At 47.7% G+C, this 22,353-nt stretch overlaps 1 protein-coding gene across 1 annotated transcript; it reads right to left on the minus strand.

Moving 5' to 3' along the window:
- Nucleotides 1–8,030: 8,030 nt before the first annotated feature.
- On the minus strand, nt 8,031–10,730 carry LOC147111160 (uncharacterized). The gene has a single exon (XM_086001776.1). The coding sequence runs from the start codon at nt 9,212–9,214 to the stop codon at nt 8,387–8,389; it is 828 nt and encodes a 275-aa protein (XP_085857902.1). The 5' UTR covers nt 9,215–10,730; the 3' UTR covers nt 8,031–8,386.
- Between the last annotated feature and the right edge of the window lie 11,623 nt (nt 10,731–22,353).

Here is a 22,353-nt window from a genome sequence, read left to right on the forward strand (position 1 = left end):
TATTCCTTTGCGTGTTATGTATATATTCCTTTACTTATGTGTATGAATGTATTATTTAATTATGACTTTCAGAGAAAGTAACTTATTGGAAAATCATAATTAAAAATATACATTCATACACATTAGTAAAGGAATATAAAACATACATACATATACGTAAAGGAATATATGTGGACATACATACATAACTCATTCTCACATTCCATTCACACAGCCACAATTGCTCCTTCTACCTACCGTTCTGAAAACCCGTTTAAAAAAAAAAAATTAAAGTTTAAAACTTAGTTAAAATTTCTTAAAATAACTTCCCTCCCTTTCCCAAACCTAAATATTGCATTTCATAAGCTCCTCCATAAAATATATCTCCTTCCCCAGCCAATGAACAACTTTACACTTGCTTTTTTTAAGTGCAAGTTCTAGGGACTTACCCTCACTGAATCCATCAGTGAAATCTACAAAGTTCACTGCGCAAGCGCTGCCTGTGCAGTCGCACGCGCTGTGAATAGACCTCGGGTCTGGAAATGCCGGCGTTCCCCGCATGCGCTGTTCCTGCTGAACGCCGGCATTTCCAACGGCCAGATGCGTGAGTAACCCGACCGTACTCACGCTTCTGGCCTGGAATTTCTGGCCATTGTGTACATGGATCTCCAAAAGGCGTTCGACAAAGTGCCACATAATAGGCTTGCCAGCAAAGTTGAAGCCCATGGAATAAAAGAGACAGTGGCAGCATGGATACGAAATTGGTTAAGTGACAGGAAACAGACAGTGGTGTTCCCCAGGGGTCAGTTCTAGGACCATTGCTTTTCTTGATATATATTAATGACTTGGATGTTGGTGTACAGGGCACAATTTCAAAATTTGCAGATGACACAAAACTAGTATAGTGAACAGTGAGGAGGATAGTGATAGACTTCAAGAGGACCTAGACAGGCTGGTGGAATGGGCAGACACGTGGCAGATGAAATTTAACGCAGAAAAGTGCAAAGTGATACATTTTGCTAGAAAGAATGAAGAGAGGAAATATAAACTAAAGGGTACAATCCTAAAGGAGGTGCATGAACAGAGAGACCTGGGGGTGCATGTGCACAAATCTTTGAAGGTGGCAGGGCAGGTTGAGAAAGCAGTTAAAAAAGCTTACGGGATCCTGGGATTCATGAATAGAGACATAGGGCTGGATTTTGTCAATGGGGACGCGTTAGGGGCGGGACTGCTGGTTGTCGGGTTTCAGTCCCGCCCCCAACGACGTCCGGCCAACCCACGCTATTTTCCCTTGATTGACCTTGTTAAGCCCGCCCTGCGGCCAATCTCTGTTCTATGGTGAGTCCTTGTACTGAAGACTCACCAAACCTCTTTCCTGAACAGAAAGCAGATGGCTGCTGCATCAGAGAATGCAGCAGGCACTCTGTCATCTCTGCCATTGAGATGAGGCGCCTCCGGATCCCCAAGGGTTGAAGCCTGCAGGAAGAAGCAAAGGTAAGTAAACTTTTTCTAACACTTTACACTCACCTCTCAAACTTACCTCTCCACACTTGCACCCATCACTCACTTCCACAGCGCACTTTTCACCACCACAGACCCACTGCTCGCCTCACTGACCCTGGCGAGGTTCACAGCCTTCGGGAAGCCCACACTTGTGTGGGTAAAATGGGGATAAGCCTCTTAACTGCTTGTTAACTACCTGTTAACAGGCAGTTAAGTGGCTGTAACCCCCTTCCCGCCTCGAGGAGACAGGTCCCTGCGCGAGTCGGGGACCCACTCCCAGGAAGATGGCATGGAGGCGGGTTGGGAGCGGGTTCGGTACCCACTCCCAGTTTATGCCATTTTCTCGGCAGTCCCGCCTCCATACCTGCCTCCTCAGGGCTGGCAAAATTCCCCCCATAGAGTACAAAAGCGAGGAAATTATGATGAACCTGTATAAAACACTGGTTCGGCCTCAACTGGAGTATTATGTCCAATTCTGTGCACCGCACTTTAAGAAGAATGTGAAGACCTTAGAGAGGGTGCAGAAAAGATTTACGAGAATGGTTCCAGGGATGAGGGACTTCAGTTACATGGATAGACTAGAGAAGCTGGAGTTGTTCTCCTTAGAGCAGAGAAGGTTGAGGGGAGATTTGATAGAGGTTTTCAAAATCATGAGGGGTCTGGACAGAGTAGATAGAGAGAAACTGTTCCCATTGGCAGAAGGGTCGAGAACTAGAGGACACAGATTTAAGATGATTGGCAGGAGAACCAAAGGCGACATGAGGAAAAACTTTTTTACTCAGCGAGTGGTTAGGATCTGGAATGCACTGCCTGAAAAGGTGGTGGAGGCAGATTCAATTGTAGCTTTCAAAAGAGCGTTGGATAAGTACCTGAAGGAAAAACATTTGCAGGGCTACGGGGAAAGGGCGGGGGAGCGGGACTAGCTGAAGTGCTCTTGCAGAGAGCCGGCATGGGCTCGATGGGCCAAATGGCCTTCTTCCGTGCTGTAACCATTCTATGCTTCTATGGAACCCTCGACAATGCAGCACTCCCTTAGTTTTGCACTCAGGAGTTAATCGAGTTTATGTGCTCAGGTCTGGGAGTGGAGATTGAACCCACAATCTCCTAAATCAGAGTGCGCCAGCAGAGCCAAGCTGGTAAGGTATAAGGTGACAGATTCAACAATCACATTTGTGGTAATAGTGAAGGAAATCTAGCAGACATTTTTAGACCAGTTATACAGTAGTTTGCGCCAATGAAAAACAGTTTCAACATCAACATAAACTGTAATATAATTCAGGTATGAAATCACCTGAAGAGTGCTTAGAGAAAAAGAATGAGACCATCACCAGAAGACAGTCTCACATCGTTTTGCTTTTTACCCAACAGTATACTGCCAAGTTTAAAACATGTTCACCTAGGGATAAGTTTACTGACATTGTGATGCCTTTGAATGCAGCTCTGTGCATGCACACACAGAACTCCAATTTCCCTGGCCAGTGCATGACACTGCTAGCCAAGGGTCGATGTAGACAGGTAGTGGTGTCAGACAGTTAACAGTATCTGTTCTTTAGAGACTCCCATCACTAATACAGTACATGTATTTCTAATGCAGAATCTATCTTGTTTTAATAGCTATGTTACAAACTTCAGGTCAGCACTAGATATTCTCTTGGGTTCAGCATCACTGGTCTCTCTCGCAAGCAGATCCCGTGTCCCTTATGCTCAGGGGTTTACCTTTAATAGCTAATAGTTAGCCCTGCAATAGCAGGACCCAAGGGCTGCAACAGTGAAAACCTTGATTAAATGAACTGGATACTATAATCCTGCATGGGCTGCCATGTGGGCTTCTCTAATCTCCCAAAAGGCAATTGCTGGACACTTCGGTGTGAGATGATGCTAAATGTAAATCCACAACCTGGTCTATTTTTCAAATAACAGGTGAATGAACAGAGTAACAATTGCAATGAATTGCAACTTATTTTGTAACATAGAAAATAAGAAAATATGTCTGCCTGTTAGTGGGCGAAACTTTTCTGACCAAGTATATCTCTGAATCTGCTCGCACTGAGCTTATGAAAAGCATTCCCACCAATGTCCCCTGTAAGCTGCGCTTTGTTCTGTGCAGCCTGTTTCTTTTAATGCGTGGCCCCTTTAAATTTCTGTGCATGCCCGGTATTTACAATGTAAAAGCTGGTGAGCGGCCTACGTGCGACCTTTGAGATTACTGGGCAGCCACGCGACCGCCCACCTTAGGGGGAGCATTGATTCCCATTCCATTTGTCGGTCTCATTAATCAGATCTACCAGAGTCACTCTCTGTGTGTTTCTCTATATCCTTTATTAGCTGAATCTAATCCACATTTCCCAAAAGCTATGTGTTGTGGATTTAACCTCTTGTGAGCTGAATTTAACTTAATATCATCATCTTAATATATATTACACTGAAAACCTTCCACGGACAAATAATCAGAAATCCCGAAACTTGACAACTGCCTAACATCAGTCCCACCGTCCCCATGAATTCCTGATACCTGGAAAGATTGCCCTCGTACCAGCAATAAGGCAAAACAGACTTTTGCAGGCTAAGATACAATCTTTTATTTTATTTTAAATACTTACCCACCACTTATTATTCTCCAGAGAATACAACCGCTACACCAGCAAAGACATGCCGATCCAGGCCGACAACCTACCGCCAACCCACCACCAACCTGTCTCCAATCTGGAAGGCCATTTTGGACCATCACCAAAGCCCTTCAGTGAAATCCCCTCAGCCTTGATGACCGATGGCAAAATGCTTGGAAGAACTGCGACCTAAGGAATGGATTCCTTATAGAGGACCCCACAGTACAACCTGAAGGATCAAACCTTCCTCACAAACAGTGGACAACCATCAACCGCCTCAGAACCAGTCATGGTAGATGCTGCCACCTTCTCCAAACGTGACACCATTGTTCAAGAAAGGGTGTAAGGACAATCCTATTAACTACAGGCCGGTCGGTTTAACATCAGTGGTGGGTAAAGTTTTAGAAACAATAATCAAGGTGTGATAAATCCATGTAGTGGAACAAGAACTCAAAGAGGCGATATCTTGGAACTAGTACAAGTATTTTATTAAACAAACAGAGTAACAAACATCATGTCTGCATCCTGGCATTCCACCTTTGCTGACCTTGACAGGAAGCAAACCTCTGACCTTAACAGGAAGCAAACCTCTGACCTTATCAGCAGCATTGGCTACAGCACCACCTGGTGGATAACCTTAATCATAACATCCCAGATTACTATATCCCTTCCCCCCCTTAAGATTTCAGTATGAATTTCTTAACAGACAACCATTCCTGAGGGTCACATAAGGAGTCTCCATTCATCATGTTCCATACTTGATGAATCTAACAGTTCAGTATCAATCTCTCTGGTGGCTTGCGAGTCCTTTGTGAACGTCTAACAGTAAAGTCCCTGCTTGTTTGTGGTGAAGCCACCAGCTGCTCCTGAGCAGTGCTAAGAGTATCTGACTCTGCAACGATGGTTTCCTCTTGATGAATAGGTTCCTGTGGAATTGTCTCTGTCCCTGGGGGTGGCACCACAGATGCACTTGGATAACTGGGGGCAACCCTGTCTTCAGTCATTGCATCTGGTACCTTCATTTCAATTTCCCCTTGTCTGGGAAGTATCTGATCTACAAGTCTGCGTACAACCCTACCATCTCCCAACATGACCTTGTATGATACTGGACCTGCCATTGAGTCTATGAAGCCAGGAATCCACTTTGGTCCATAACTGAAATTCCTGGTAAGGCCCGCATCTCCTTCTCCAAAACTTCGGCTCTTTGTTCTTTTGTCATGGTTCTCTTTTTGTTTGTTTTGTCTGTTTTCCATTTTCCTTTTTAGGTCTGGGTGGACAAGGTCAAGAGTGGAGTGTAGTCTACGACCTAATAACAACTCAGCAGGAGAGAGTCCTGTGGTGGATTGAGGTGTTATTCTGTAGCTGAACAGAACCCATGACACTTTGGCTGCTAAACTCCCTTCTGTACTTTTTTTCATCATCTCCTTAAATGTTTGTACGGCTCTCTCCGCAAGTCCATTCGAGGACGGATGATATGGAGCCGAGGTCACCTGCACTATGCCATTTTTTTTCAAGAACTCTTTTGTCTCTGTACTCACAAAACAAGTGGCATTGTCACTTACCACGATCTCCGGTAGCCCTTGATTACTGAAGCTCCGACGCAGGCAGTCTATAGTAGTAGTGGCGGAAGCAGAATTTACAGGATAAACATCCATCCTCCAACATCAAAACTCTGTCCTCTGGAGCTGCACGGATAGGTGTGCCTGGCAGTGGAAGACGGCTCAAGGCATCTGCGTTCCCATGGTACTTCCCGCCTTGTAGATGATGACATACTCATATGCCCTCAACGTCACTGCCCACCTCTGGATCCGGGGTGACACCATCTGTGGAACTGCTTTCATTTCAATGAAAAGAGAGAGAAGAGGTTTATGATTGGTGCATATGGTGAACTTCCTGCCATATATGTATTTGTGGAACCTCTGTAACCCAAACATTACTGCTAACCCCTCTTTGTCTAACTGGGAATAGTTTTTTTCCGCTGGTGTTAGAGTGTGCATCAATGATTATGAGGAACATCTTCCCCATGAATGGACCCACATAATCTAAGTGCAATCTTCCCCCTGGTTTATCCGGCCACTCCCAGGGGTGGAGAGGAACCACTGCTGGTGCCTTCCGGTGTTCCTGACAAGTGCTGCATGTTTTGACTAGATTTTCTATCTCCTCATCTAGCTTTGGCCACCACAAGTAACTCCTAGCCAAGGCTTTCATACACGAGACCCCAGGATGACACTGATGTAGTTGCTCTAGGATAGACTGTCGTGCTGGCTGTGGAATAATCACTCGTGCTCCCCACAACACGCAATCATCCTGCACACTCAGCTCTGTTTTCCTGACACTGTAGGGTGTGAAGTCAGCCCCTTCCGGATGCTGTGGCCATCCCCTCACCACATATTCTCGAACTCTAGACAGTACTGGATCTTTACCTGTCCATGTTCTTACTTGTTCTGCAGTCACAAGTGCCATGTCAGTGTCCTCCAACATCAAAACTCTGTCCTCCGGAGCTGCACGGATAGGTGTGCCTGGCAGTGGAAGACGGCTCAAGGCATCTGCGTTCCCATGGTACTTCCCGCCTTGTAGACGATGACATACTCATATGCCCTCAACGTCACTGCCCACCTCTGGATCCGGGGTGACATCATCTGTGGAACTGCTTTCATTTCATTGAAAAGAGAGAGAAGAGGTTTATGATCGGTGCATATGGTGAACTTCCTGCCATATATGTACTTGTGGAACCTCTGTAACCCAAACATTACTGCTAACCCCTCTTTGTCGAACTGGGAATAGTTTTTTTCCGCTGGTGTTAGAGTTTGAGACATAAACCCTATTGGTCTTTCAGTTCCATCTTCCATGCAGTGTGAAAGAACTGCCCCCACCCCGTAAGGTGAAGCATCACAAGAGAGAATGATGTCTTTCTCTGCATTGTAGTGAACCAGCACATCCGACGACAGCATCAGTTTCTTGGACTGTTCAAATAAAACCCCCTGCTCCTCTCCCCACTGCCACTGTGTCTCCTTGTGCAGTAGTTTGTGAAGAGGTGCTAACACAGTTGACAAGTTTGATAAAAACCTGTTATAATAGTTCAGCAGTCCCAGGTAAGCTTTAAACTCAGCCACATTTGTAGGAGCAGGGGCATCCTGCAGTGCTTGTACTTTCTCCTTGAGTGGATGGAGCCCGGTGGCGTCCACTCTGTGTCCCAGGAACACTGACTCATTCCCCAGGAAAGTGCACTTACTCCTCTTGAGCCGGAACCCTGCCCTCTCCAATCTCTGTCGTACCTCTCTCAGAGTGCTCACATGCACCTGGTCAGTTCTTCCAGTCACCAGAATGTCATCCAGATAGATGGAAACATGTGGAATCCCTTGCAGTACACCTTCGATTGTCCTCTGGAAGATAGCTGGAGTAGATGAGACACCAAACGGTAAGCGGTTATATGTAAACAAGCCCTTGTGTGTATTTATGGTGACATACTTCTTTGATTCGTCATCCAGTGTAATCTGCAAGTAGGCATGACTCATATCCAACTTTGTGAATTTCTTTCCTCCAGCCAGGTTTGCAAAGAGATCCTCTGTTTTGGGAATAGGATACTGCTCTAGTTTGGACACCCGATTGACTGTCAATTTATAGTCTCCACAGAGTCTTACTGAATTGTCCGGTTTTAAAACAGGTACTATGGGAGCTGCCCATTCCGAACATTTCACTGGCTCCAGTATGTTCTCTCTCAATAGACGGTCAAGCTCAGCCTCTACCTTTGGCTTCATGGCATAAGGCACAGGTCGTTGTTTAAAAATCCTTGGCGGTGCCTCCTTGTCTACATAAATCTTAGCTGGGGGGCCATTAAATGTGCCAAGTTCCTCCTTGAACACATTCTCATGTTCACTCAACACTTTTTGCAAAGTCAACTGTTTGCCCGCATCTATTTGATGTACTGCTCCCCAGTCTAATTTAAGTTCTTTTATCCAGCCCCGACCTAACAGGTTTGGTCCGGTACCCGATACTATAACTACAGGTAGCTTGTTCCACTGTGTCCCTGTGTTGCACAGTTACCTTAGCTGTACCTAATGTCGCTACTCATTCACCTGTATATGTTTTAAGATGCAGGGAGCAAGGTTTTAACTCTAGAACTTTTGCACGATTCCACAATTTTGAGTACTCTGCCTTGTTCATTATGGTCATGCCGCACCCTGTATCCACTTCAAAAGTTCACCTTAGAGTCATTTACTGTCAGTTGCAATGTGATAGGAGCCATTTTTGGAATGTTCTCTAACATGCCATACATTATGAACATGTCCTCTTCTTCCTCAGCTTCCCCGCTGATGTGGTGTGCTCCATGTTTTTTTCACTTCTCTCCCTTGGTTTTGCTGTCCTCCCCCTTTTGGTTTGGATTCCTCCACAGGTGATTTCGCCCTGCAAGCTCGTTTTATGTGTCCTTGTTTCCCACACTTGTAGCACTTTTCCTCCAGAAACCGGCATTCACTCACCAGGTGATCGCCCTTGCATCTATAACATGCCTTCACATGCTCACGTTGTGGTTTCTGACGCATGTTCAACTTGTGCACAACAACCTGACCTGCAACTTGCGTAGCATTAGCCCTGTCTGAACCCTGTATTTCTTTTACATCTCGGTTCACTGTCTCTATGGCTTGAGCAAGTTCCAATGCTTTTTCATAAGTAAGCTCAGTCTCGAATAATAATCTGCGCTGCATTCGGTCATCCATTATTCTGCAAACTAGCCTATCTCTCAGCATTTCCTTCAGGTTGTTCCCATAATTGCAATCTTGTGCTAATTTATGCAACACCGCTACATAGTCCATTACGCTCTCTTTCTCGTTCCTGTTCCTTGAATTAAACTTGAACCGCTGTACAATCTCACTAGGCTTAGGGTTGAAATGTTCTTTTAGCAAAGCCACTAATTCAACAAATGATTTGTCTCCAGGCTTTTCAGGACTGAGCAGATTCCTCATCAAACTGTAGGTCTGGCTTCCCACTGAACTAAGCAGAATGGCTTTCCTTTTTCCGGCATCATTTATTTCATTTGCTTTGAAAAAATAACCCAACACTTCACAGTATTCCTCCCAGGTTTGTGCTTGACTATCAAAAGCGGAAACCATTCCTACCGTGGCAGCCATGCTCTCTTCCAACTGGTAGCTAACTTCAGCTCGTGATTTTGTTGCTTAAAAGTCCTGGCAGACTTCTCTTCTTTATCCAGGGTCCTTTTTACCTCATCACCAAATGTGATAAATCCATGTAGTGGAACAAGAACTCAAAGAGGCGATATCTTGGAACTAGTACGAGTATTTTATTAAACAAACAGAGTAACAAACATCATACCTGCATCCTGGCATTCCACCTTTGCTGACCTTGACAGGAAGCAAACCTCTGACCTTAACAGGAAGCAAACCTCTGACCTTAGCAGTAGCATTGGCTACAGCACCACCTGGTGGATAACCTTAATCATAACATCCCAGATTACTATATCAAGGAAATAATTTACGGGCACTTGGAGAGATTTAAGCTAATTAAGGAGAGCCAACATGGATTCGTAAAAGGCAGATCATGTTTGACAAATCGAATTGAATTTTTTGCTAAGTAACAGGGAGGATTGATGAAGGGAATGCAATGGATGTTGTCTACATGGATTTTAGGAAGGCGTTTGACAAAGTACCACATAGAAGGCTGGTTAACAAAATTGAGGCTCATGGAATAGATGGGTCAATGGCAGCTTGGATAAGGAATTGGCTTAAGGACAGAAAACAGTGAGTTGTGGTAAGTGGCTGCTTTTCAGACTGGAGGATGGTAGACAGTGGTGTTCCCCAAGGGTCAGTGCTGGGGCCACTGCTTTTTTTGATATATATAAATGACCTGGATATTGGAATACAGAGTAGAAGTTCTAAATTTGCCGATGACACCAAACTTGGGGGTGTGGCGAACAGTGAGGATGATACCAATTGACTGCAACAGGACATAGAAAAGCTAGCAGAATGGGCAGACAAGTGGCAGATAGAATAAAAACAGAAAATGCTTGAAATACTCAGCAGGTCAGGTAGCATCTGTGGAGAGAGAAACAGAATTAACGTTTCAGGTCGATGACCCTTCGTCAGAACTGGAAAAAGCTGGAGATGGAACAGGTGTTTAAGCAAGGGCAGGGGCAGGGAAAGGGGGGAGGGGAGGAAAGAACAAACGGGAAGGCCTGTGATAGGATGGAGGGCAGGAGAGATTAAGAGACATTAAGAGAGATGAAGAGATGGTGCAAGGCAAAAGGAGATGGTAATGGGACAAGTTAAGAAACAAAAGATGGCTCTAGATGAAGTGTAAATGGCACTGGCAGAATGAAAGACAGCTGCCATGTGAGAGAGAGAGAATAAAAAATAAACGGGGGAAAAAAGGATAGGGGCCGAGGTTATGGTCTGAAATTGTTGAACTCTATGTTGAGTCCAAAAGGCTGTAAAGTGCCTTCAAGATGGAATTTAATACAGAGAAGTGTGAGGTGATGCATTTTTTCAGAAGGAACAGGGAGAGGCAATATACACTTAATGGCACAGTTTGAAAGAGTGTGCAGGGACAGAGGGACCTGGGAGTTAATGTGCATAGGTCCCTGAAGGTGGCAGGACATATTGAGAGAGTGGTTAACAAAGCACATGGATCTTGGGCTTCATAAATAGAGGTATTGAGTACAAAAGTAGGGAAGTTATGCTGAACCTTTATAAAGCGCTGGTTAGGCCACAACTGGAGTATTGCATTCAGTTCTGGTCACCACACTTTAGGAAGGATGTGAAGGCCCTTGAGAGGGTGCAGAGGAGATTTACCAGAATGGTTCCGGGGATGGGGGATCTTAGCTACAAGGACAGGTTGTAGAAGCTGGATTTGTTTTCATTAGAGTAAAGGAGGTTGAGGGGTGATTTGATAGAGGTGTACAAGATTATGACAGGTTTGGATAGGCTAGACGGGGAAGGGCTGTTCCCACTAGTTGATGGTACAAGGACTAGGGGACACAGATTTAAGGTTTTGGGCAAGAGATACAGGGGGGATGTGAGGAAAATCCTTTTTACGCAGTGAGTGGTGAGGACCTGGAACTCGCTGCCGATGGAAGTGGTGGAAGCGGAGACACTCAATGTTTTCAAGGGGAGACTGCATAGGCACTTGAGGGAAATAAACTTGCAGGGCTACGGGGATAGAGCAGGGGAATGGGACTGACTCGATTGCTCTACAGAGAGCCGGCACAGACTCGATGGGCAGAATGGCCTCCTTCTGTGCCGTTATGACTCTAGGGGGGAAAATTGAGTTGTGCCCCCCTTGGGGCGCTAACTTCGCCGGGGTGCCCCTCTTGGGGCACTGCAAGGGAATATCACGGCGCTACGTGCCGTTGTATTGCAGGCCTTCCTCCCCTTCTTAAAGGGGAGGGGCCTTGCGCAGCGCGACCCGGGGCCCAGCTGGGCCACCGGGATTGGAGTGCCAGCAAAAGAGCCCGGCACTCAAGAGAAGTGCCGAGCTCATGGAGAGCAGCTGGCACTCCGTGGGGGGGGGGGAGGGGGTGAGCTCAGGAGGCCAGGGATGGCAGCGGAGGCATATGCTGGCAGGCGGCCAGCAACAAAAATGGCGCAAAGCAACCGAATTTTTCTCCCTGTGACTCTATGACATTATTGAGCACTGCCCTCAGAGGAAATTCGCAGGCAGCCTACAAGATATCCACGCTGTTACAACGGAAGCTTTGGCCTGGATATCTGACTGACATTTGATTTGCTTTGCTACTACCATACGAAAGAAGAAGTTGGTGCATATTATATCACACAAAAACGTTTCTATCCAAACTCTGTTTCAACTCATTCAGGTCAAACTACTGCACTCCCACACAGTCCAAGAGGATGAAATGGGGGAGGGGCAAAGAGAGAGAGAGAGAGATTCTGACACTTTCTTTTGTTATTTTTAGGCCTGTCAATCTCACTTATTGTTATTTTTTTTGTGAAAACAAAATGCTAGGCTTTTTCTGTACATCTCACTGTAAAAATAACTGCAGTTTTATTCACGAAAATGGGTTTGCAATCTGTGTCAGCATTTATCTCAAAACCTCTGAGCATTTCCAGTCAGTCGACCATGGATGTCTGCCAATTTTGTTAAGTGTTTCTCCATGTTTTTCAGTTGAGCTCAAACACTTTTACGAGAATGGCTAAAAATCATTTCCAGGGCCCAATTGTTATATTTTTCAGCGACTTGCCAGATTTGATCTACTCAAAACATATTGAGAAGTAATTAAATGTGATAGGCATCTTTGGCCAAAAATTAGCATGACCTCATCGGCCACAAGATATTTGCTTCCTCCTTGGCTGTGCAGATCAGCGAAGGAGGGAATATTTTCAATCTTTTAAAAGTGATGTTCTGTTAATATTAACCATAACATTATTCTAAACCTTGACACAAGCTCAGGGCATAGCAATTTCTATCACGGTACAAAGTCTTAAATTTCCTTCCTCCTCTCATGTTAATTATGGCAATAATATCCTGTCCAAATCAGCCAAGATCACAGCAGTGGGACAGTGGAGTGATAACGATACACTTAATGGCTCTTGCATCAACAGAGCAATCATGAATTGACAGAAAAAACATTCTAGGAAAACGTGCAAAATGAGCAGGGATTCAGGATGTCTACGTAGATCTTTTAAAAGGAACATGGATTAGAGGAAAACATAGGTTTAGGTCACTTGAAGTGCCTAATTCCCCCAGTGTAACCCTGGTACTATGAAGGAGTGATTATCCCACACACTCTTTTGTGGTTTATCAGCAAGCGAAATCACCAGTCAGGAACTAGCATTGATTGTTTAAAGTCAAGCTATTCCACAATGGCAACAGTCCACTAAGTCTGGCCCTCAAACTAAAAGTAATAAAACATCAAAAAATAACATTAGGTGGAACGGATACAAAAGACTTCCTGGCATTTGAAATGAAAATTGCATTTTATTTGTTATATCTTTTTCCTGCGTTGTTATTTCATTAAAACTGGGAGCAGCTCATAAAGATCTATACAAAGTACAGCATTGTTAGACTGTAAGGCATTCGTTACCTGCCTCTGTACCAGAGACCATGGAATCAGACCTACACCCCTTAGAGTGATTGGAAACTTCCACCTATGCATTAACCTACAGAAAAATCAAATGTAACCTTGGGCAGTGAATTAACAGGGAAATGGTATGTTGTATCATTAGCCTGTCTTTCCTACATTACAACAGTAACTACACTTCAAAAAGTACTTAATTGGCTGTAAAACGTTTTAGGATGTCTCGTGGTCATGAAAGGCACTATAAAAACACACAGCTTTCTTTTTGTGTTATCTCAGAAAAGATTTAAAAGAATGAGGAACCAAGTTGACAGGAAATAGCATGACTCCCTATCAATGATATATAGGGTGTTATCATCCAGAAACATTATTGTCATGACAAACATAGGTTAACACTTGGAATTACACATTCACAGAAACTAGCAGCATTTCTAAAGGGAAACCTATTCCGAATCTGAAATGAAACACTGCCATACCTCCTAGCTATGGAATAGACTAAACTCAGGTGCAGTAAACACTGACTCCACTGAAACGTTCAAAAAGGAATTTGACTTATTTCTGATGAAGGAAAGAGTGGCGCACGTGGGTTTGGGGTAGGAAATCAGAAAAATGATCAGAGCGGGTTGTAAAATGGATCCGGAGAGCAGAGAGTACTGGGTGATAGAGAACACCGGATGGCAGGCATGCTGAATGATCAAGAGTGCTAGATGACAGAGATCGTTGGATGACAGGGGAATCCAGATGGCAGAGCGCGCTGGATGACAAAGAAACCCCGATAGCGGAGGGTGCCAGGTGGCAGAGGACACTGGACAACAGACAGTGCTGAATGAGCTAATTGGCCTTTTCACATTTTTTGTGTCGTGTCTGACGGCTACTTTTAGTTTAAATGGGATGAAATTAATGTAATATTTTACTGCGGTACTTTATACATTGCAAGGACCATAACTGGTGCTGGAGTCTGATGTTTCCAGTTGTAAAGTGTACATGTATTTTTGGGGGTATTCCCATTCATACTTATGAGAATTCCGTATGTACGGAATCCTCATAAGTATGACTGGGGATCCCTTTATTTCATTGTTTGGGCCGGCCCACGTGATCCCAGGTGCGCTTGCGGACCTCCTGCGCCCATGGGATACGTGGGCCTTTATGCAGGCCTATGCAGAGAGGCCCAGGAGCACAAGTGTCCGAATCTCCGGGACCATCAGGTAAGTTCATAGATTTTTTGCTGGTCAGAGGCATCTGCCCACGGGAAGCCTCCGACCGCAAACTCAGGGCGTATGTGATCTATCACAAAGGGAAATATGTGACCTAACCAGAGGCTATGCAGAAAATAGCACACGTTTCTTGTTTTAAATATGCAAAAAATGTGTAGCACAATTCAAATCAGCTAAGGTTGTATTGCTGGAGGTTGGGTCACACGATATCAAGAAACGGTTGAGCACACTGGATACAGCAAAGACTATGTGCCCGACAAGAGAAGACTTGTGCTCCAGAACTAGCCGCACTTCTAGACAAGCTGTTCCAGTACAGCTACAACACTGGCATCTATCCGACAATGTGGAAAACTGCCCAGGTATGTCCTGTCCACAAAAAGCAGGATAAATCCAATCCAACCAATTACCGCCCTATCAGTCTACTCTCAATCATCAGCAAATTGATGGATGTTGCCACCAATAGTGCTATCAAGCGGCACTTACTCACCAATAACCTGCTCATCGATGCCCAGTTTGGGTTCCACCAAGACCACTCGGCTCCCGACCTCATTACAGCCTTGGTCCAAACATGGACAAAGGAGCTGAATTCCAGAGGTGAGGTGAGATTGACTGCCCTAGGCATCAAGGCAGCATTTGACCGGGTGTGGCAACAAGGAGCCCTAGTAAAACAAGCAAGAGTCTAACCACCGCCCCTTGACATTCAACCCCATTACCATCGAAGAATCCCCCACCATCAACATCCTGGGGGTCACCATTAACCAGAAACTTAACTGGACCAGCCACATAAATACTGTGGCAACAAGAGCAGATCAGAGGCTGGGTATTCTGCAGCAAGTGTCCCACCTCCTGACTCCCCAAAGCCTTTCCACCATCTACAAGACACAAGTAAGGAGTGTGATGGAATACTCTCCACTTGCCTGGATGAGTGCAGCTCCAACAACACTCAAGAAGCTCGAGACCATCCAGGACAAAGCAGCCCGCTTGATTGGCACCCGATCCACCACCATAAACATTCACTTCCTCCACCACCGGCGTACCGTGGCTGCAGTGTGTACCATCTACAAGATGCACTGCAGCAACTCGCCAAGGCTTCTTCGGCAGCGCCTCCCAAACCCGCAACCTCTTCCACCTAGAAGGACAAGGGCAGCAGGTGCATGGGAACACCACCACCTCCAAGTTCCCCTCCAAGTCACACCAGCCTGACTTAGAAGTATACCGCCAATCCTTCACTGTCGCTGGGTCAAAATCCTGGAATTCCCTTCCTAACAGCACTGTGGGAGTACCTTCAGCACACGGACTGCAGCGGTTCAAGAAGGTGGCTCACCACCACCTTCTCAAGGGCAATTAGGGATGGGCAATAAATGCTGGTCTCGCCAGCGATGCCCACATCCCATAAACAAATTTAAAAAAAGTAACATTCACACCACACAAGTGCCAGGCAATGACTATCTCCAACAAGTGAGAGTCTAACCACCGCCCCTTGACATTCAACAGCATTACCATTGCCAAATCCCCCACCATCAACATCCTGGGGGTCACCATTGACCAGAAACCTAACTGGACCAGCCACATAAATACTGTTCCAACAAGAACTGGTCAGAGGCTGGGTATTCTGCGGTGAGTGTCTCACCTCCTGACTCCCCAAAGCCTTTCCACCATCTACAAGGCACAAGTAAGGAGTGTGATGGAATACTCTCCACTTGCCTGGATGAGTGCAGCTCCAACAACACTCAAGAAGCTCAACATCATCCAGGACAAAGCATCCCGCTTGATTGGCACCCCATCCACCACCTTCAACATTCACTCCCTCCACCACCGGCGTACCGTGGCTACAGTGTGTACTGTCATAAATCTCATTATCGAGAAACTACCTATGAAATAACACTGGACGGCCAGCTGGTGGCGCCATCCAAGGAGTATAAATACTCGGGCGTTGGCTCCAGCTTGCCAGGGACATTTTGTAAAGACAAGGAGCTAGTGGATACAACTAGACTTCCATGTTCTGAAACAAGTTGATTAAAGCCTTGCTTTATGCTCAAACCAAGTGCGTAGTGAGTTTTATTACGTCATGTACCATCTGCAAGATGCACTGCAGCAACTCGCCAAGGCTTTTTCGGCAGCACCTCCCAAACCCACAACCTCCCCACCTAGAAGGACAAGGGCAGCAGGTGCATGGGAACACCATCACCTGCAAGTTCCCCTCCAAGTTACACACCATCCTGACTTGGAAATATATCGCCGTTCCTTCATTGTCGCTGGGTCACAATCCTGGAACTCCCTCCCCAACAGCACTGTGGGAGTACCTGCACCACACGGACTGCAGCGGTTCAAGACCTTCTTAAGGGCAACTAGGGATGGGCAATAAATGCTGGCATTGCCAGTGACAGCCACATCCTGGAAGAAATAAAAACCAAGGCCTGCTCCCTACAGTGGGGAACTCTGGGCCTTAACTGCTGCTTCCCAGGGCCTACCGCCACCTTCAACAATGGCGACCCCGGCAAGCAGCGATAACTCTGGTAGAAAGGAGGGAAATCCGATAAATGAATAGAACATGACATGTGATCCTATGACATTCGATCACGTGAGCATCTCTAGGACCACCTTGTTGAAGGTAAAGACTTAGTTAAATACCTGTGGACTCAAAACCGAGATGATCAGCCTAAATAGGTAAACAAACTGAGCCAGGCAGACCAGGAAGGTCAAAAAGTTGCTCCCTGCTCTGTGCTAAGTTGGCTCCTCCTAGCCAGGGTGGCACTAGGGGGGCTACACTTTGCCCCAGCTCCACTGGGTTAGGGTGGGGAAAGCTCAGTCAGGGTTCCAACTCCCGATTGCTAGCTATGTCCTAAAAACTGAGGCATAAGGTAAGCTGCTATGCTCGTCTCAGGTTTGTAACAGTTTGGCTAACCTTTGGCAGGGGGTAACACTACTTCTCTCTCCCTTTTTTTCTTTCCTCTCTGTCTCTGTGCCCCCCACCCCCAATCATCTTCAGGGTGAAGAGCAATATCTTGTCCATCTAAAACTTGCACAATATCAAAACTGAATCATCATTCGACTTTAATCATTGACTTAATCTTCACCCCAGTACTACCTGTCGGCAGAAGTTAATGATTGACAATAGATTATTATCATTTTAGAAGATAGTTCCCACAATGTATATTTAGGCAATCAATGCAACTGTACAATTTTGCTTAAACATTGCATTACCCCACAAGTTTTGAATCATGTAAAAAAGCAAATTAGTTCATCTTAAAAAGAAAATAATACGATGTGTATTCTGTTTCACTATGGAGATGCTGTATTAAGGAAATGTAGCGAGTTGTATTGTAACAGACTCAACGCTTCCCCATTGCTGACAGAAGTAGCGTAAACCCAATAAAGGATCCATAGGGGGTGAAATTCGGCTCCTTTGTGCCTCCGTGGGGCGTTAACAGGGCGCAAAGGGGTTATCGCCCGGGGAGGGGGGGAACGAAAAAAGTGCCTCCTACAAAATTCGGCGGGGCGCTGCTGAGGCGCTACCCAATAGTGCAGCGCCCCCGCCGGTATCACCACTGGCCACTGTGCCACCGGCGATGATGTCATCAGCATGCAGCATGACCCCTTACCACCCCACGGCAGAAGTTCGGTGTGCCCCACGAGGCTGCACGGGCGGTGTCAGCACCAGCCTCACAGGTCGTGAGCCGGGCCGACCTCCGCTCGCAGGGCAGTAGTTGAAGGGGGGGTGCGGCTGCGACCCGCACCGCTATTTTCTTTTTTTTGGTTGACCTCCAGGTCAGCCCGCAGTGGTGTGTCATGGCATGGTCCTGACCGCCATCACGCAGCCCATCACAGCGTCTCGGCGCCGGGCTGCTGCCATGGCACCATGCCACCTTTGTGGCCTAGTTGGGGCCATCGGAGGCCCTGCAAAGTGCGCAGCGGCCCTCCCCTTTAACTGAAGGGGAGGGGCGTTGAAACGCGACAGCGGAGCGCTGCCGATCACGCCCCGACATTGCCTCGGTTACTGCCCCACCAGGAAGTGGAGCTCTCGGCATAGCGCTCCACTTCCTGGGTGGAGCAGTAAGGCGAATTTCGCTGCTGGGGCAGGACTTCCTCACTGAACACAGGATGGCCCGCCTCACCAGCATTACCACCCCGAAATGGGGCACTACCGAATTTCGCGCCCATAGTGTCTCGGGAATCTATAACCCAGCAGTTGGTGTTGGTTAGGTCCCTCAGTGACCTCTCACCAGCTGAACCCCCTTCGCTCAATGGGTCTTCAGAGACTTAAAAACACCAGTCTAGCTCTTACCAGATAAACCAGCTCATCCCACTGACAGCATGTTGTCCTTCAGATGCTCGGACAAGACATTCCCCAGAGAAACTGGAAAGGCCAAGCCAGGCTGAGACAAAGCTTGTTAATACCTGATGGTAATAAATCAGTTAATGCTCAAAGAATACATTTAAATAGGGTTTCCCTGTTCACTCAAACATGGCAGCAATGTAAGGAAATTACATTTTACTGATAGAATTTTCCTAAAATGTAATTTTTTGCATTAAAATATATGTCGGAGACATTTCCTCATAAAAAATACATTTTCTAATAACTGTTAAAAACTAAGGGTGCAAAATTCGGTAGTGCCCGGTTTCGGGGCGGTAACGCTGGCGAGGCGGGACATCCTGTGTCCAGCTAGGAAGTCCCACCCCGACCGCGAAATTCACCTTACCGCACCGACAAGGGAATGGAGCGCAATGTCGGGTGCTCCACTTCCTGGTGGGGCAGTAACCAAGTCGATGTCGGGGTGCAATCGGCAGCCCCCCACGGAGGCAGATTTGAAGGGGAGGGAGACAATACTTGAGAAGAGAGAGCTGTTAGCAACATTAGCTAACTGTGGTAAACCACTGTTTGTATTCCACTGTGTACATGCCTGGACATGCCTCGGCTGACTCCTCCCACAAGTCCTAGTATAAAGGTGACTGCTCCCCAGCCCTTTGTATTTCTGGACCGGTCGACCACTCGAGGCAGACCTTCATTCTTTTGTTAATAAAAGCCTTTAGTTACTCTCTTAACTCTCAGTCTTTTATGAGTAATTGATAGCGCATCAATTTTATTGACAAAATTTTTATAATGGAGAAGATCCTCACACCAGCATGCCTGGACTTAGATCATCGGGAGGCGGACTCATCCACCAAGTTTACTCACTGGCTTAAGTGTTTCGAAAAATTCCTGACCGCCTCCGCAGCAATCAAATCGGACGAGGACAAACTGGATGTCCTGACCTCCAAAGTGAACCACCGAGTGTACTCGGTCATCGAAGACGCGACCTCGTACGCGGACGCTATCAAGCTCCTCAAGGACCAGTACACGCGCCCAGTGAACGAAGTGTACGCCAGGCACCTTCTGGGGAGTCGTAAACAACAACCTGGGGAATCGACCGTGGAATACCTTCAGGCACTGTCTGTGCTTGGCCGGGCCTGTGGTTGTAAGGATGTAAAGGCCGCCGTGTACACAGAGGAACTTATCCGGGACGCTTTTGTAGCGGGCCACAGATCCAATTACACCCGACAGCGACTGTTGGAGCAGAGTGACCTCGACCTCAACAAGGCCTCTGAACTCGCACTATCATTGGATGCAGCCTACCGGGGCATGGATGCCTACTCCTCTGCACCGTGGACGCCGCGGGGAATGACAGCCTGGGACACGGTAGGACCGCCTCATAGTGCCGTGCCACCCCAGCCACACCCCAGCAACGGCCCAACTACCGCAGCAGTGTCCCAAGGCCAGACAGCAGTGCCCCAAGGCCAGAAATGCTACTTCTGTGGCCAGGCAAAACACCCCAGAGCGCGCTGCCCGGCGAAAAACGCGATCTGCTCGGGCTGCGGGAAGAAGGGACACTACGCTAATGTCTGCAGGGCCAAAGCCACCCCGAACCCCAGCAGCACCGCGTGTGGGCCATGCGGGCCGCCATCTTGGGCCTCCCCGGCCATGTGCGAACCACCGGTACAGCAGCCATTTTGGATGCCTCCAGCCACATGGGGATCATGGACGCCGCCATCTTGGACGACAGCCGGAACGCAGCAGGCCCCCAACACCGCCTCATCTGATACCCGCAGCGACACACCGACCCCTATGCTGGCATCCGTTACACTGGACCAAGCGAGACCGCACCAGCTGGCCAGTTCCACAATGGACATTAAGGTAAATGGCCACGATACAATCTGCCTTTTTGACTCTGGGAGCACGGAGAGCTTCATCCACCCCGACACGGTGCGGCGTTGCTCTCTCCCAGCCCTGCCTGCGCACCGAGTCCTAGTCGGCGGACATCGGCGGCTACTGCATAGTGACACTCGTAGTAGACGGGACCGTGTACCATCATTTTAAACTTCTGGTCCTGCCCGACCTCTGCGCTGCCGTCCTGCTGGGGTTAGATTTTCAGTGCCACCTTAAAAGTGTTACGATGGCGTACGGTGGACCCCTACCCCCACTCACAGTCCGCAGCCAGCAGCTCCCAAATTGGCCGCCGCGCACCAGGTGCAACCTCTCCACACTCAGAGTCACCCCCCCCCCCACTGTTTGCTAACCTCACCCCCGACTGTAAGCGCATCGCCACAAAGAGCAGGCGATACAGTGCCGGGGACAGGGTTTTCATTAAAACCGAAGTGGAGCGGCTCCTGAAGGAAGGGATTATTGAGGGCAGCACCAGCCCCTGGCGAGCCCAGGTTGTGGTCGTTAAGACCGGCGAGAAGCAGCGCCTGGTCATCGACTACAGCCAGACAATAAATCGCTACACCCTGCTGGACGCCGACCCACTCCCCCGCATAGCTGATATGGTCAACCAGATCGCGCAGTACCGCGTCTTCTCGACCATTGACCTGAAATCAGCGTACCACCAGCTCCCTATCCGCCCTGAGGACCGCCAGTATACTGCCTTTGAGGCAAACGGCCGCCTCTACCACTTCCTTAGGGTTCCCTTTGGCGTCACCAACGGGGTCTCCGTCTTCCAAAGGGAGATGGACCGGATGGTAGATCAAAATGCGTTGCAGGCCACTTTCCCATATCTGGACAATGTGACCATCTGCGGCCGTGACTTGCAGGACCATGACGCAAACCTCGAAAAATTCCTCCGCACCGCCCAACTCCTGAACCTGACATATAACAAGGAGAAGTGCATATTCCGCACAAACCGCCTCGCCATCCTTGGCTGTGTTGTGGAACATGGAGTCATCGGCCCCGACCCCGACCGGATGCGTCCCCTTATGGAACTCCCACTGCCCCACTGCCTCAAGGCCCTGAAGAGGTGCCTAGGGTTTTTCTCCTATTATGCCCAGTGGGTCCCCTACTATGCGGACAAGGCCCATCCGCTGATCAAGTCCACCTCTTTTCCCTTGACGGCAGAGGCCCGCTTAGCCTTCCACCGTATCAAGGAAGACATTGCCAAAGCCACCATGCACGCAGTGGACGAATCCATCCCCTTCCAGGTGGAAAGCGACGCGTCCGACTTTGCCCTGGCCGCTACCCTCAATCAGGCGGGGAGACCCGTGGCCTTCTTTTCACGAACCCTCCAAGGCCCGGAGACCAGACACTCCGCTGTTGAGAAGGAGGCCCAGGCGATTGTGGAGGCTGTGCGTCATTGGAGGCACTACCTGGCCGGAAAACGATTTACCCTGCTCACTGACCAACGTTCAGTTGCTTTCATGTTTAACAACAAGCAGAGGGGCAAAATCAAAAATGACAAGATCTTGAGGTGGAGAATCGAACTTTCCACCTACAATTACGAGATCTTGTACCGGCCCGGGAAGCTCAATGAACCCCCGGATGCGCTATCGCGTGGCACCTGCGCCAGCGCGCAGATCGATAGACTGCGGGCCCTCCACAATGACCTCTGCCACCCGGGGGTCACCAGGTTCTCCCACTTCATCAAGGCCCGCAACCTGCCTTACTCTATTGAGGCGGTCAGGACCATGACCAGGAACTGCCAAGTCTGCGCTGAGTGCAAACCGCACTTTTATAGACCAGACAGGGCCCACCTGA

This window comes from Somniosus microcephalus, chromosome 11, assembly GCF_052327205.1.
Source record: "Somniosus microcephalus isolate GS21.2 chromosome 11, FLI_Smic_1.0, whole genome shotgun sequence".
In the NCBI taxonomy this organism is placed as follows: domain Eukaryota; kingdom Metazoa; phylum Chordata; class Chondrichthyes; order Squaliformes; family Somniosidae; genus Somniosus; species Somniosus microcephalus.